The sequence below is a fragment of the Dermochelys coriacea genome, chromosome 3 (assembly GCF_009764565.3).
Source record: "Dermochelys coriacea isolate rDerCor1 chromosome 3, rDerCor1.pri.v4, whole genome shotgun sequence".
In the NCBI taxonomy this organism is placed as follows: domain Eukaryota; kingdom Metazoa; phylum Chordata; order Testudines; family Dermochelyidae; genus Dermochelys; species Dermochelys coriacea.
In genome coordinates, this window is record NC_050070.1 from 105,420,549 (window position 1) to 105,438,147 (window position 17,599).

At 43.0% G+C, this 17,599-nt stretch overlaps 1 protein-coding gene across 20 annotated transcripts in view; it reads right to left on the reverse strand.

Moving 5' to 3' along the window:
• Positions 1–17,599, reverse strand: part of MAP7 (microtubule associated protein 7) — a 207,221-nt gene that overhangs the window by 86,975 nt on the left and 102,647 nt on the right. For all 20 annotated transcript variants that reach the window (XM_043511050.1, XM_043511054.1, XM_043511049.1 and 17 more), the window contains exon 2: positions 3,796–3,897. In XM_043511050.1, coding sequence (XP_043366985.1) covers positions 3,796–3,897 — 102 coding nt within the window. The remainder of the gene's footprint in view (positions 1–3,795; positions 3,898–17,599) is intronic.

The following is a 17,599-nucleotide window of genomic DNA, read 5'->3' on the forward strand; positions in this document are numbered from 1 at the left end:
GACAGATAAATGTATTAACTGGGCTACAAGCTGAAAATTAGGTTAACATTACTAAAGTGAAGCGAAAAGCCATTAACAAGGATACAGATAATTTGTTACCTAAACTCACCAGGCCAGATTCTTAACTATTGTATATTGGCCTAGATTACTGAAGGCTATGTAGCTATGCGGTTTTATGTCAGTTTTGATTCTGGCTCCCATGCATGGTAAATATTCAGAATTTGGATTGATTTAAGAAAAATGGCTCTTGTCCTTTCTTTTTAGCATACAGGGACTAGATACAGGTTAACACAGCATTCCCTTCTGGAATGCCAACAAACCCCTCAATTCTTGTGACTGACCCAGAGAGGACAGTTTATGGATCTTTCCAATTCGAGTAGGCTGTAGACATTTGGATCATTGTGCAATAAATATGAAATCCCCCAGGAAAGAGTTTATTTTCAGCAACTTCGGCATTCTGTCAACTTGTTGGTAAGCAATCGGGGACATCAGGATCATCTTCTAGAGTACATGCTGCTTCTTTCAGAATACACTATTCCCTACGTGGTTCTTTTCTACCTTCTGTCAGATGTTTACTTAGGAGAGAAGGAGAGGGATTCCTCTGAAAGGAACAAAGATTATAAGGAAAGATGAATTGTGAAAGTCTTTTCTGGAGATTGGGCTAGTAATGAGCAGCGGCTTGAATAAAAAAAAGTGCTCTCTGCCATTCAATTTAAAGAACTCAGTTCCTCTTGCTACATTGCACATTTAACATTCCTGACAGAAATGTTAGAAAATCCTCATGGAATTCAGCAGTATGTCCCAAATTGTGCAGGGGGTGCGCTGTATTCTAACATGGGTTGTTCTCCATTGTATTTTTTGGGTGTGTGTAAGAGGAAGTAAATTTTGGCACAATTTTGGGTATGAGAGCTCAGGGATTAGTGGCAAACCAAACATCACACCTGTCTCTGCTCTGTTGGCAGTTGGAATAGACGAGGGTAATGAAGCAAATCCTACTAGGTTAATTATATGTCTCTACTAGGTCTGGAAATCAGGTCTGGAAATCAACCCTTCATTGTTTGACCTCATGCCCAAATGCCAACAATAGCACTCTGGATCCCACTGATCAGTTGACACTTGAGTATATAATTTAAAATATGTGGCTAGATAGAAAAGTTCCACAGGGCACTGCCACCCCTTTTGTCTCTCATCTCTTTGTACATTTAGACAGGGTCTCTCAGTTCAATACATGCATGTCTGGGTCCCAGAGGGACTGACACTTTAGAGAAGTGTAAAAATGCCAGTCTGTATATTCAGAGTAACATAACTCAGCCTTAATCTTATTTATCATGGTCACGTGCTCTGGGTTCTCCCGCAGTGAGACGGAAGATGTGCTGCTAGGGACCGCTGATGCAGGGTTCCCTTAGCTCTCATTCATCAAAGTGGGAGCTGAGGGTGCACAGCTTCTTGTCGAAGGTTCTGAAACACACTGCAGGATCAGGCCATTGGTGTGGAAGCTGCTGAGTGGCCATGCTGCTATGTCTTTGTATTCATTATGCTCAGCTCCCCGTTTCATTATATTATTGAGATAATTATACCTAACAGAGTTTCAGGGCATAATATACCAATGCTCAATGTTTTACCTGTCTGACAGGAGTGCTCTGAAGTTATCAGGGAGGCACTGCTCATGGTTCCATAACTAAATATTAATTTAGAACTTAAAGCAGGGATGCAACCCCTATGAAAATACTATGAATTCTCCACAAAAGTTACACTGCTTCCTTTTTGAGTACAGAATGAATACATTTTCTGAGAATTTACAAGTAAATCTATGAAATTAGTTTAGGACTTATAATTAAAATGGATCCCTTAAGAAATTTAGCACACAGTATCAGCCTTTTTTGTCTCCAACTATCTTAGCAATGGAATAATAGAGACGCTTCAAACTTTCCATATAATGAATATTAATTGAAATTTTCTGCATAGGTTACTTTTGAAGAAATTAGATTATAATTATGCTAAGTTACTGATTGTTATATCTAATTATTAAGATTACTTCATAGACTATGGGCCAGTTTCAGTAGCTCAGGCCACTCTTAACTGGGGCCATTGTGACATCACAGATAATGCTCCTTTCTTCATGCACATCTTCACTCAAGACCCACAAGTTCTCCTCACACACAACCCCTTCCCTTCTCCTCTTGACTCTCATTGTACTGCTTTGTGGTGTTGGGAGATCTGAGGTGAACAGTGAGGGAGATCATGGGGAGAGAATGAGGAAGTGGACAGGATAGGGGGAAGCTGGTATGTGTGGGGGGTCTATCGGAAAGGAGGACTGTGTGTTGGCCACCAGTGCTATTCAAAGGAAGAGCCTTCACTCTCATCTATATTCACTCTATCTCCCTAATCCTTGCACTGTCCTGTTCTCATCTGCCTCAAACCTTTTTAGATACCTTAAAAAAAATAGATCTGTTTCCTTTCAGCTATGACAGTCAAGATCCAGTTTCACATCCTGGATGATTACTTAGTAAGTGTGCCTGCGTATTTTTTACAAAAATAATTATAACATAAAAACACCACCACCATCGCCACTTCACCCACTCACAGAGTAAACTTTGTTCAGTACAGGACTGGGGCATTTTTACTACCATATCATGAAAAAGTTTTAAGTATGTTTTCATAGCAGTGGTAAAAACAAGTGTATCAGCTAAATCAATAAACCAATTGCAAGTTAAGGGCCAGATTCACTAGTAAACTCTGACTGGTTTGCACTGTTTCACTGATGCAAAACAACTGTAAACCTGGTGTAATTGGCCACTACACTGCAGCTATTTTGTGCTGCTCCAGAGTTCTGCAAAATAAACAAAATGTACCAGTGAATTCAACCTTAAAAGATAAAATAAAATAAAATTAAAAAAAGGAACATTTGATACTAATACATAGCTGAGACTCATTCTAGACAGTACACGGTAGCACTCTCTTTTTTGTTTTGTTTTTTGTATAGCATTTTTGTAGTTACGGCTTGGTATAAGAAGAGGGAGGGAGCATTTGGTGAGCTGTGAAGTGCTGCTATGCCCAGTCCGCTACTGGTGCAAGGTCCACAGGGACTTTATTCTAGTGGCGTAGGTTACAAGTGCTCTTTTAAAGCTCTAACGTGCATGGAGCCTAGAAACTCAAACAACTCCATCTCTACTTTGCCCCTGGGACTGAGTGGAGAACCAAGCTTAGGAGCTGGGGTTTTGCTTGGGGTGGGGCAGGAACTCTACTCACTCACAAACGGTGTGAACGACTGCTTCCGACTGGACTGTGGCATTGTTATAACCATGGAATGAAAACGCTTATGAGCCTTGTCTACACTTGTCTTTGCAAGGGAAAGTGGCACCATTCTGAAACATGGGTACTAATTTTACTTGTGCAGATGCAGCCTTGCTGGCTTTAAGGTTGCGCCTCATGTACCAAGACCTGACTCCTTCCATTTAGGAACTAAAGTCTTGTCTACACAACTATTTAAATTGTAGCAAGCAAGGGTATGAAACTACCCCATGGTAGCCTGCTGATTTCATATGCTTTTTCTGGTGTAAGCACAGAAAGAGAGATGACTTTTTTTCCATTTTTAGAAACAAAATTAAAAAAGCTTTTTTAAAATTCTTTGTGCATAATCAGCACAGCTGAGTAGGAATATCATTCATAATTATTTTCAACTGAAGTAGCAACAGATGAAATATAAGAAGTTTTTTTAAAGGTTCTACAAAAATAATAGCATTTCTGTGGTCTAGGCAAACAAGTAGTGGTGGTAAGAAGTGTGTAATGGCGTACCTGCTTTAGCTGCAAAGTTGTTGGGGCTTTGCCTTGAAGCAGCAGAAGTGGGATGGCTGGAAGAAGCAGCTTTCTTGTCTTGCACTTTAGAGTCTTCTGATGCTAAAAAGAGAAGGGAAAGAGATTACTTAATTAACCATGCTATTAGAAAACAGTCTCTCTATTACACTGTAAGTTATTCATGTTATATAGCATTTAATTAACAACTCTGGGCATGCCTGTTATTTTAGAAAAAGTATCCTATAACATTTGGCGCAGACAAATGGTCCTTCCAAATTTCCCCATAAAATTTCAACATGCATGATTTCATTTCATTTCATTTTCATGCATGATTATCTAGCCATGCAACTCCACATTTAGGTTGAGGAAAGATGTATAACAAAATTCCCCCTCTACGGTGCTCCCTTTAATATTGTCTCTGAATTGTCTATGCTCTGCTACTAAAGGCTCGTTTTTTCTCCTATCCTCTCAGCGATGCTTAAATCTATGTTGAGTCATTACCTCTGACTGAGACCACTGCTTCCAAAACCAGCCACATATACCAAAATTCATCAGCCTTCAAACACCTGTTCCATTTCCTTCAAAAGGAGCTCGATTGGGCTCTTAATCAGGACTAATAGCAGCAAAGAAGCACAAGCAAAAACTGATTGAGGCTGCTCAGTGATTTAGGAGTAGCACAAACATTCCAACTAGAACTGGGCAAATAACTGATTTTTCGGTTTAGCCAGCAAACTGGAAAAATCAGAACAAACATTTGGTTCGGTTCCAAAGATGTTCAGAATATATGTCAGCAAATTGGAAAAGTCTGGTCAGGTTCAGAAAAGAGGGACTGTCTCATCCCTGCCTGTTACAGAGGAGGATTTAACACCATATGTCCTACCTCCCGGCTGAGTGCCTTAATCACCAGGCTACTGAGTCATTCTCACTCTCCTCTTTGTTGCCAAGAAGGCCAATGGCATTTTGGGATGTATAAGTAGGGGCATAGCGAGCAGATCGAGGGACGTGATCGTTCCCCTCTATTCGACACTGGTGAGGCCTCATCTGGAGTACTGTGTCCAGTTTTGGGCCCCACACTACAAGAAGGATGTGGATAAATTGGGAAAGAGTACAGCGAAGGGCAACAAAAATGATTAGGGGTCTAGAGCACATGACTTATGAGGAGAGGCTGAGGGAGCTGAGATTGGTTTAGTCTGCAGAGAGAGAATGAGGGGGGATTTGATAGCTGCTTTCAACTACCTCAAAGGGGGTTTCAAAGAGGATGGCTCTAGACTGTTCTCAATGGTAGCAGATGACAGAACGAGGAGTAATGGTCTCAAGTTGCAATGGGGGAGGTTTAGATTGGATATTAGGAAAAACTTTTTCACTAAGAGGGTGGTGAAACACTGGAATGCGTTACCTAGGGAGGGTGGTAGAATCTCCTTCCTTAGAGGTTTTTAAGGTCAGGCTTGACAAAGCCCTGGCTAGGATGATTAACTGGGACTTGGTCCTGCTTTGAGCAGGGGGTTGGACTAGATGACCTTCTGGGGTCCCTTCCAACCCTGGATATTCTATGATTCTATGATTCTTTGACCCAGTGACTAGTTCTGTATTCGTACAAAGTGGAACAGCTTCACCAGGAGAATTGAAAGAACCCCCACCACAGAACAGCCTAGAGGCTGGCGGTTAGGATGCTCACATAAGGAGGGGGCAGATCTGAGTTCAAGACTCCGCTATAGAGTAAGGAGTCAAACCTGGGTCTCCTATACCCATGTAAGTGCCCTAATTATTGGGCTAAATGTTATAAGGGGGGAGCAAACGTTTGGTGTATGTACACAAACACACTTTTTTCTGAAGCTGGCCCTGAAAACCATTTTCCCAGTTGAAATTAATTGGGTCAAATTTGCACATGGTTTTGGGTTGACTGAAACTGCATTTATTTTTGGCAAATAAACTATTTATCTGAAAATTTTTGCCCAGCTCTGACTCCAATTTATGTATCACCTATTGTGTACTGAAGTAAAGAGGAATTTATATTGCTAAGATCAAAAGCAAGTCCCAGCTTCCTACATTTATTGCACAAAACATTAATAACACTTCAAAGACTGTTTATATTTTACGAGCACACCATAAACCTCTGCTATAGGTTCAGATGACAATTTAGGGCTTGATTGAAAGCCTGCTGAAGTCAGTAGAAAGAGTCTCATTGATTTCAATAGACATTGGCCCTTTGTGGGTCCAGAAAGAGATGCTTCTGGGCTCGACAAACTCCTTTACTCCTATTGAGAAGAAAAAATGGAAAGCTTCACTTTCAGTGTATTTCATCTTAGGCATAAATCAAAATAGTAACCTTGCTCTGTTTATATTTGATGAAAACAAAGCCAGCCAGCCAGATTTTATGTCTCTTTCTCAGCTAATGGTTTGCCTCTGTGGTATACTTTCTACTGTATAATGAGTACAATTTCCTAAAGCCAAACAACCTTGGAAATTAGAACAACGGGTCAGACTTTGTGGAAGGGTTTTAGAATTAGTTCCAATGGTTCAAACAAATTCTGACTCAAAGGAAAAAGGGAGATTTGTATCAAAACCAAATATACTTTTAAAAAAATCTAAATTGTTTAACCAAAAATCTCATTAGAATGAGAGCTGGAGAAATTGATTGCCATAGCTTTCAGCGCTAACAGGTATTGCTCCATTAGGTTCACTTTGCTAAGTGAAGCTTTTAAGTCCCAGGTAATCAGAGAGATGGTATTGAAAACATAATTAAAAAACTTTCAGGAGTCCCAAGGATTTCCTAGTATTGTTTGCTTGAAGACTCTGTCCTTGGAAAAAATAAAATCATTGAAGCACTATCTGGAACGATTAACAATAAAGTTTTGCTATTAAGCTCTTTACTGATCCTGCATGAAGTGCTTTATTTCATCAGTCATAGTTTAGGGTGGGTAAAATAGAAAGGAGCGTGACTAAGGTGCTATACAGCATCTACATCTGGGCTTCTGATGAAAAAATGGAAACTGAAAATGTTCCATTAAAAACACCAGTTTTCAAAAGCCAGGAGTTTTCCTGAGAGCGTTTTTTGACAATCAAACATTTTTTTGCTTTTTTTGGAAAGAAATTGTGTGAGACGTTTTGGAATTTTTTAAAAACATGTCTTATAAAAAAATAATTGGTATTTTTTGACCAGCTCTAATAAGCATTAACCATGGAGCCCCCAAGGGTATTGTCTACACGGCACCTGGAGCATGCCTCCCAGTAAGGTAGACATACATGCACTAGCACGCTAAAAGTAGCAGTAAGGATGTTGTGGCATGAGTGGCCACAAGTACAAGCCCGCCTGACCACCTGGGTCTATGCTCAGATGGCTAGCCTGTGCTACCACCCATACCACAATATCCACACTATTTTTAGCGAGCTAGTGCAAGTCTGTCTACTTCTACTGAGAGGCATGCTCCCAGCTGTAGTGTAGAATACCCAAAAGTCAAGGGAAGTCATCCCTGTAGCACCTGGCTAGGGCTGGCTCTATCCACAATAAGTTACTCCACAGCTAAAAAGCAGGACAGTGGAGGTCAAGACCTGTTAACTTTTCCATTGTAAAGGCTGCTCTGAGAGTTCAATATCTGCTATTTAATGTCCTATTGGATGGGAACTTTGCAAAAGGGTTTGTCCACCGTACTAAGCAATAAAAATTATGTTATAGAATTTCAGATGCTTTTTGCCTAGCCCTTATATGCACAACAACCTTTGAAAAAATACAATAGAAAAATAATACAACTTCGTGAGCACTTAGCCTCTACACATACCATTTTCAAAACAGTATTTGAAACAGGCTGTATATTTTGTTACTTTAGTTAAATCTCCTTTTTTCACTGCTGCGTCACTGACAATCCACACAGAAGTTCATCTTCAAAGCCTAATGGACAGTTTTACCAAAGCCTGCCAAGACTTCAGGCTTACTATAAGCCTAGAAAAGATGAATATAATGTGCCAAGGAGTTGAGGAAGCATCTTCCATCAAGAACAACTATGAACTTGAAGTGGTGAATGAGTACACATACCTGGAGTCCACTATCACAGTCAACCTTCACTTTAAAACAACTCAACTTCCGCACTGGAAAAACCACCACAGCAACGTCTAGACGGAAGAGGGTTTGGCAAAACACAAACTGACAAGCACACACAAAGATCTGTGTGTATCATGCATGGGTTAACAGCACACTTTTGAATGGGAGCGAGACATAGCAGGAAAAGAGGCTCAACAGTTTTCATTGAATCTTTGGTATCTCCTGGAGGGACAGAGTCACCAACACTGAAGTGCTCAAGCAGGCCAGCATACCCAGCATGCAAACACTCCTCAGACAGACACATCTCTGCTGGGCTGGGCATGTGTGCGGAATGAATGATGGGCATATCCCAAAGGACATCCCCTTTGGTGAATTGGCATCTGGAAAAAGACCCGAAGGATGCCCAAAATTGCGTTTCAAGGATGTGTGCAAGTGAGAAGAAATGGACATGGATGTGGACAAATGGGAAGATCAGACTCAAGACCACAGCCTTTGGAAACAAGAGCTCAACACAGGTCTCCGGAGTTACAAGAGGAAGCCATCCAGCTTAGCAAAGGAGAAAAGAGCTCACAGAAGATGGAGCCCAAAGGGTCAAAACAGCACCTTTAAGTGTGACAGCTACAGCAGGGACTGTCTCTCTTGAGTTGGTGGGTTTCTTCAGCCACGTTCGCGGCTGTCATAAAACCAACTGAGTAAATTCTTTACCTCTCAGGAGTGCATACCCATATTCTCTCGAAACTGAAGTTTTCCTCCTACTAATCTCCTTTTTTAAATTTATATAAGTGATGTACTGAAACTCTGGTCATGCAAAGTAAGCTTTGGGAAGTGGTTTACTACTCCCCTTTGGCAATGTTGAGTGTTTTAGGCCCCGATCCTGCAAACAGCTATGGTACAACGGTTAACTTTACTCAGGTGAGTAGTTCCATTGACTTCAGTGGGATGGGCATCCAGTAGATATTGGGAAGTAATGTATTAATACCATTGTACAAGATCCTAGTAAGACCTCAACTGGAATATTATGTACAGTTCTGGTCACCCATGTTCAAAAAATAAATTCAAATGGGAACAAGTGCAGGGAAGGGCTACTCGGCTGATCAGGGGAACAAACACTATTTTACAAGAAGACTAAAAGAGCTTGTCTTGTTTAATCTATCAAAACTAAGGCAGAAAGGTGATATCATTATTCTGTGTAAATACACCAGGGGAGTAAACACCAGGAGGGAGAAGAGCTATTTAAGCTAAAGGATAATGTTGGCATAAGAACAATTGGTATAACTGGCTAGGAGCAAATTCAGGCTGGAAATTAGAAGGTTCTAACCAGCAGAGGGTGAGGCTCTGGAACAGCCTCTCAATAGGAACTGTGGGGGCAAGAAACTTAACTAGGTGTAAAATGGAGCTTGATAAATTTATGAATGGGATTACATGATAGTGTTGCGATAGCAGGGGACTGAACTCAATGACCCAAGAAATCCCTGCCAGTCCTATGTTCCTATTCATGTGAATTATGTTAAACACATGCATGTGTTCATAAGATTTATGTGGTTCACAGGCTCAATCTGAAACTTTTAGGTTCTTTATTTTTGTGGTGTTAGTTTTTTTTTCAAATTGGTTTACTCAGCTGTTATTTGTTTGCACATCTTTAACAGTGCCATTTGCACTCCCCCCTACACTGCATTGCACACCTATGAAACATCTTGTTAATTCTAAATCAATGATTTAATTGTGACTGCATAGTATATATAGCATAATTATAATTAGAGCCAGGCAAATTTTCATATGTGCATGAACCATTTTCACTTTCATTTTGGAAATTTCCTAATAAAAGAAAAAGCATCAAAAATTGCTTTGGATTAAACAAATGGCGCCATTCCATCCCAAACAATTTTAGCTTGTTATTTTGTCAAGAAATTCCAATTTTCTTTATTTGTTTCAATTCAAAGTACATTTTATTTATTTGTTGATCTATTATTCAATGTAGCAAAAAATAAATTAAAAAATCAGTTATTTACCCAGCTTTACTTGTAATAAGATATTGTGTACAAACAGCAACACTGGTGCTGTATTTTCTATATTATGACAGTGTTTGTGGGAAGCGGTTTCAAGAATACTCATTTTACCACACAAAGTGATGCTGAAATTAACAGGAAACCACAAGCGTGAATTTAATGGTACAATACATGAAGTAAGAATATGCATGTGACATATAGAAATAGCCACTGTTAGTAGTATGTCATATGGGATAGATTATACCATAAATGGACTATCTAGACAACCAGACAACTCTGTTTCCAAATCTAAAGCATACGACTGTATTGGTTGCAGCATGGTCTAATAACTGAACGTGGGCCCAGGAGCCTGAAAATTCTGAGTTCTCATCATAGACCAACACTGAAGGAATGACCTCCTGTGGCAGACAGCAGCGTGACAGGCACACCTGCCTCAGTTTCCCCTTTCAGGGTCCCCAGTAACTCCACTTCAGATTCATTTGACACAATACCACCCTCCTTGGGGCTGGTTTATTATAGAACATTGTGCAAATGGTCCAAAACCAAAGTCTCAAAATATATAAAAAGAAAAGGAGTACTTGTGGCACCTTAGAGACTAACAAATTTATTAGAGCATAAGCTTCGTGAGCTATAGCTCACTTCATCGGATGCTGTAGCTCACGAAAGCTTATGCCCTAATAAATTTGTTAGTCTCTAAGGTGCCACAAGTACTCCTTTTCTTTTTGCGAATACAGACTAACATGGCTGCTACTCTGAAACCTGTCAAAATATATAGTTCATTTCTCACCCCAGTGGAAATAGTCAGTGAGCTCACCTGAAATCTCACCCCACAATGCCCTACATACCACACGCAAGTGCTTGCAACTACACCAAGACTCTCTGGCAGTCCTCCCCTGTCCCATGGCAACCATCCCAGCCTATCCTTCTGGAGTGCAACTCTGCTCTTCCAAGCAGGAAACCCCACAGCGTCTCTGCTGGGAGATCATCTTTACCAGGGGAGCACTCCTAATTCATCCCTGATCCCCTTCATGGTTCTGGATCCAGCTCCCTGGCCCTAGAGATGGCAGCAAGTAAGCTCCTTCGACCCATGACTCTGGCGCTCCAGCTTAGAACCAGCAGGCATCTCCCTCTGCTGTTCCTCCTGCCTTCAGCCCTGGTTCTCTCTGGCTTGGAATGCCAGCCAGCAAACCCCTCCTGCTATTCTCCTGCCTTCAGCTTTCTCTCAGGTCCAAACATGCAGTTTTTGGCAGCTCTCTCCTGCCCGACTCCTACTCAGTCAGCTCTGATTCACCAAATCTTTCCAATACCCGGACTCTCTCTAACTCTTTATAGCCCTCAGGTGCTGCTCCACACTCCTAATTGGGAATACGGGCTCTGGCACAGGGGTGCCGGACCTACTTAATTTACTGGGGCCAGCCACCTTGCGACAGCTTTAACACATGCTCTGCCACTGACCTTGAGATTCACAACCTAAAGCACTATGGAAACCAAGAGAGCTATGTGTAGACTAAACAGAATTTTTTTAAATTGGGAAACTATCGACTACTAGGTATTAATTTTGCCTTCATCACTGTAGTACCTCACAATTTTGAATGTGTTTATCCTCAACACATCCACTGAGGGAGGGGAGTGCTATTATCCCCATTGTACAGGTAGGGAACTGAGGCCCAGCGAGATGTGGTGACTTGCCCAAGGTCACAGAGAAAGTCAGTGTATAACACACTGAAGATCAATTTCTACCAACATTTTCTCTCTCCCTGATTTTTACAGCTTCTCTGCTTGACAAAGACTTCACATCTAGCTCCCAATGGAGCTTTGTTCCCCTTTCAAACAAACAGGTCCCTGCCTGACTCCCAACATCTCTCCATAAAGAAGATCCCTTCATGCAACCCTCCTCAAATTAGCTCCCCACCGTGGACTTCTTGCCTTGTTCTACATCCTGCAGCTTCCCTTTACACAGATCGAGGTTTCCCAATGTCTGTCCCCTTAAAGGTAGCATAAAAAAGAATGTCAAACCATATCTTGCCCCAATCCTGCAAAGACTTAAATACATGCATAACTTTACCCACATGAGTATTTCCACTGATTTTAACATGGCTACCCATGTGGGTAAAGTTATGCATGTGGTTAGGTCTTCAGTCTTTGCAGAATCTAGGTTGGAGCTTGTTTCAAACTGCTTCCAATAAAACAACAAAAACAATACATACCTCTTATAGAGTGCTTCTCACCCAGAGATCTGCAAGTGCTCTACAAAAGGAAGCCAGTGTCATTATCCCTGTTTTATAGATGGGGAATGTGAGTCATAGAAAGAGGAATGACTTGCCCAAGGTCATGCAGCAGGCCAGTTGCAGAGCTAAGCCACACTGTGCATTCATAAAAACACTGATTTTAAAATATATTTCAACAACAACAAATTTAGACAAAAGACCCTATCTAAAGCAGTCCAGTAACATAGACTCTCTGATTGGGTCTGAAATCTATGGGAGATCACATATCCAGACAATGAATCAGCTGGGAAGGCCTGTACTCTGCATCTCATTAATTTATGGGTTTAAGTGACATCCTTAATGTTATTTGTATTTAATATTCTTCAGAGTGCCATCCCAAGTCACCACTAGGTTTACTGCAAGGATCTGCAGTCCCTAGCTTGCGTGTTATGGATACACTGCATAACTGGAAAAATGAGCTTTGACAATGCTGCTTCAAACTTGTAGAATAATCTGCAGTGGTTGCAAGAAACATGAATTCCATAAATAAACCAAATACTTTCCCTCTGCACATAGTCTGCACTTTGCAGACAACTTCTTTTTCCTTTGCATCTCACACAATTTCCCTAGTATGTAGACGTTGCCACGTACGCACAACTCCAAATTAGCAATGGCAAGACTCTAACTCAGCAAAATGAGATGTAGCAAACAGACAGAAAATACACGTAAGCTGCTGATCTGCTAAACTCCCTCTTCGCATTTTTAATATCCTTGCAAACTGTCATTACCTGCTTAACGATAGGAAAAGCAGCACAAAAGCCATATCTGTTTCAAATACACAGTAGGGAATTCTGTTTGTGCTGTTGATTTATTTAAGTCATTTTCGCTCTTATTTAAACCATTTTGGCTTTAAAATTCCAGGTTTTAAGATTCCCTTTGGGGATGTACATGTAGGCATTGAACCTAAATGAACAGCATTTGGCAAAGCTAAATTAAAAAGCATTTTAATTTATGTATCTATTTAGATATTTAGAGTTTGTAAATAACCATGGGGTAATATCTAACACTATCAGATTAAATAGAGTCTGTGGAAAAACTTGACAGACTTCTAAAAATAATGTTTTATTACTTCAATTCAATATTTATTAGTCAATTTATCATGTTTCTTAAGTAACCAATGTAACACTACTCATTCCATTTCCCTCAGCTGCGGTTAAAATCTTTTGTCTCAAGTAGCTGTAGTAAATTTCTGTCCACTTCCCAACAAGAAAAACAAACCAAAACCAAAACCAAAACCCAGAAGCTACAGTACAAAGTACTCAGAGGCTGTTTAGTGACAGGAGAAGTTACACATGCTGGTAAACTGGAGGCATCCAAATATCTGTAGATGATGTTTGACAAGTTAGTTTCTTTACTGGATAAAATAGATATTGAGCAGAAGAGGAGAAAGAGTCCTCTTCCAAATTCTCCGAGGGTTGCCAGGTGCAAGTTTTTGACCTGAATGCCCAGTTGAAAAGGGACCCTGGTGACTCCGGTCAGTGCCTGCGGGAGCGGGCAGTGTGCAGACACCTCTGGCCCCTCTGCCTAGGAGCCAGATATGCTGGTCACTTCCAGGAGCGGCCTGAGGTAAGCGTCACCAATCCGGAGCCCACAGCCCCAAACCCCTCAAATGCCCTCCTGGAGCCCACACACCCCCCCGCACCTCAACCTCCTGCCCCAGCCCAGAGCCCCCTCCTGCACCCCAAACCCCTCATCCCGGCTGTACCCCAGAGCCCGCCTGCCTCCTAGAGTCCACAACCCCAGATGGAACCTGCTTCCTCTCTCGCATGGAAAAGGTTATGATGTAAGAAAATTTTCTTCCAGCAATATTATCATCATCATTTGTCAGTTAGTCCCTCACCCTGCCAAGTAACAATGTGGTACTGGGAAATTCAGAACAACTAGCAGTTGTAATCCATAAACACCCCCCCCCCACAAACTTCTAATTCTTATACTTTTTCAGATTGTTTACTTGTTGAGGTTGCTATATCAAGCAGTTCAGTCTAATTCAGAAACCGCTACTTTACACACAGTGTCCCCATGTTTACTACAGGCAACAATTCAGAAAAAGTCACCAGAACTAGTCAGGGGAGAAACCAAATATGTACAGCATTGCAAAACTAACTAGGACCAGCATGGGTTATTTCGCTGCCTTGTAAAGCATTAGTCTGAATTTACAGACTAATGGTCCAATTTAGTATAGCAAACTCTGTAAGAACAACAAAAGATGACATTTGAAAATGTAAGTTCACTCAATACTGTCTCCTTTTTTTTGAAATACAACAAAGATGGACATGGGCTGGCACTAAATAGGTTTGGTAGCAGATGCTAAAAATTGAAAAGTATGCCAATAATTAATTTGGAGATTCCTAAGAGACTCACCTGTCGCACAACAAGGTTATCCAGGACACAGCATGGATCTGTGGCCTTTGTGCTATAAGATCCACTGAAAAAGGGCCATTTGGTCAGCAGCCTGAAGAAAATGGGCCATTATTCTGGGAAGAACGTTCTACAAGATGGAATATTCTAGCTTAGTCCCTCCATCTTTCTTTTATTCCTTTTATTCTAGCTATATAAGTCAGTTCATGGATAGAATCCACCCTGACATTTCCACAAAAATCTTGTCACTGAAATAGCACTTCATGCTTTCCTTGCGCTTTAAACTCAGACAGTTCAGCTGCTGAGCTTATTGGTAAGCAGACAATTGTCTACCTTATTCATTAATTTTATGAGTTGCAAGTTTCCCTTATTTGTTCATGGTCCTTCCATTTGACATTATTCACATTTGCTCTCTAAACTAATTAAGCCCAAACATAGTGCTAAGTTTTTTTGACTGTTTTCTGTTCCAGAAGTGGAAATGAAGTTCCACCTATTGGCAAGACTAAGTTTGGATCCAGATCCAAACTTTCAAAACATTCCCTTTTCCTAACCCTGGAGTTCATTTTTAAACTCCATCCATACAGCTGTACAAAGAGGGACATTTACTCCAGTCCTGGAACCTTTAGGCCTCCTGTCTGATTTGTTACTTGAACAGAAGATAGTCTGATGGACCGAGGATGGGGAATTATAAAAATTGGAAGTCAGTGAGTTTATATATACCTAGGGCCCTACCAAATGCATGGTCCATTATGGTTAATTTCACAGTCATAGCATTTTAAAAATCATAAATTTCATGATTTCAGCTACTTAAATCTGAAATGTCACGGTGTTGTAATTGTAGGGATCCTGACCCAAAAAGGAGTTGAGGGCAGGTTGCAAGGTTATTGTAGGGGGGTTGCAGTACTGCTATGCTTACTTCTGTGCTGCTGCTGGCAGAGGTGCTGCCTTCAGAGCTGGGCAGCTGGCTGGGCAGCAAGTTGTATGGGCCCGAGGTGCCCATGCTCCAGCAATATTCAGGGCCCAGGGGCCCGGCTCCACCAATGTTTGGGGCCAGGTCTCTCCCCCGGCCCCGCCTGCCACCTCCACACGCCTCCCCTGCATGTCCACCGGCCCCCAATTGCTGCCCTAGCACAGAGCCTTCCTGCATCAACTGCCGCCACAGGATCCTAGTGCCCCCCATCCACTAATGCCAGGGCACACTGACGCTGAGCCTGCCCTTCCCCCTCAGACCCTTTCATTTTCCAATGGGACCCTCCACCATCACAAGGGACCCCCCTGCCCGCAGTCACCGCTCCTGCCCCACGCTAGACAAGGGGCAGCCCCACGCTAGACAAGGGGCAGCCCCACGCCCACCCCCAGCGAGGCTACAGTGAGGGGCAGCAGCAGGGGAGAAGGCGCATATGTGATGGCAGCTCCCCCCCCCTGCAGCACCCACCACAGGGGAGGCAAGGGGACTTCCTGTACCTGAGAGGGGCCCTAGGAGCACGTGCAGTAACAGTGGTGTGAGAGGAGTGTGGTGCAGGGGGGAAATGGGGGAGGCCTTCCCCCGGAGCCCACTGCTGCCTGCAGGGAGAGAGCTGGGAGTTTGCACCCCAAACTCCTCATCCCCAGCCCTGTCCCACCCCAGAGCCTGCACCCCCGGCCAGAGCCCTCACCCCTGGCACCCCAACCCTCTGTCCCAGAGCCAAGCCCCTTCCACACCCCAAACCCCTCATCCCCAGCCCCACCCCAGAGCCCACACCCCCACACCCCAACCCTCTGCCCTAGCCCTGAGCCCCCTCCCACACTTCAAACCCCTCATCTACAGCCTTCACCCCTGCACCCCAGCCTTCTACCTGAGCCTTTCCCACACCCCAAACCCCTCATCACCAGCCCCACCCCAGAGTCCTCACATTTTTACATTATTTTAAAAATATACAGTAACTCCTTGCTTAAGGTTGTAGTTATGTTCCTGAAAAATGCTACTTTAAGTGAAACAATGTTAAACGAATCCAATTTCCCCATAAGAATTAGAGTGGAGTTAGGTTCCAGGGAATTTTTTCTTTGCCAGACAAAAGACTACACACACACACACACACACACACACACACACAATATAAGTTTTAAACAAACAATTTAATACTGTACACAGCAATGAAGATTGTGAAGCTTGGTTGAGGTGGTGGAGTCAGAGGGTGGGATATTTTCCAGGGAATGCCTTACTGCTAAATGATGAACTAGCCCTCGTCTGATCCCTCCAGAGTTAACACGTTGTTAACGCAGCCTCATATTCTGAAAGGCAGCATGGGCAGAGAGAGACAGAGACACACCCTGGGTGTGAGCGAGACACTTTGAGACAGCAGCTGCTGCCAGCAAGATCCCTCCATTCTGAGCCCTGTTGTGTCCCTTGCACTCTGTGGAGATGGGGGGGCAGGAACAGGGAAGGGGGACACCCTGACATCAGCACCCCTTTTCCGCACCCTGCACAGCAAGCAGGAGGTTCATGGGAGCAACTCCAAGGCAGAGGGCAGGAGCAGCACACAGCAGGGGTGGGGAAGGATACCTGAACTGCCCAGCCATTGATAGTCTGCTGGGCAGCAGCCACATAGGGAACTTAGGAAAGCTGATAGGTGGGCTGTCAGCCCACCCTGGTTCCAAGCCCCCACCTCTACACTCCAACAGGCTGCATTTTCTGCAAGCAGTGGACAAAGCAGGCGGCTGCCAAACAACACTATAAGGGAGCACAGCGCAACTTTAAACAAGCATGTTCTCTAATTCAGAGGTTCTCAAACCGTGGTCCACGGACCACCAGTGACCGGCGAGCTCCCTTCAGGTGATCTGCGGATAGTTCCCTCTAAGGTGCACTCCTGGGTGGCAGCACACGAGAGAATGAAGGGCCACCCACCTAATCAGTGGAGCCGCGCAGGTGTGGCTCCACTAATTATGTGCCTGGACCCTGGAGAAGATGTACATGTAAGGTGATGTGGTGGCCTTGGGGGAATAAGGAGTAGGTGGGAGGAGGCAGTGGTGTGAGAAGAGGGGGTGAGGGGGAATTTGGGACCCGCAGGGCTACAGCGGCCAGAGAAAGAGGCTCCAGAGCTGTGGCTGCTGGGGAGAAACCCCCTTCCTTCTCTGCTTCAGCTCTGTGGCTGCTGTGG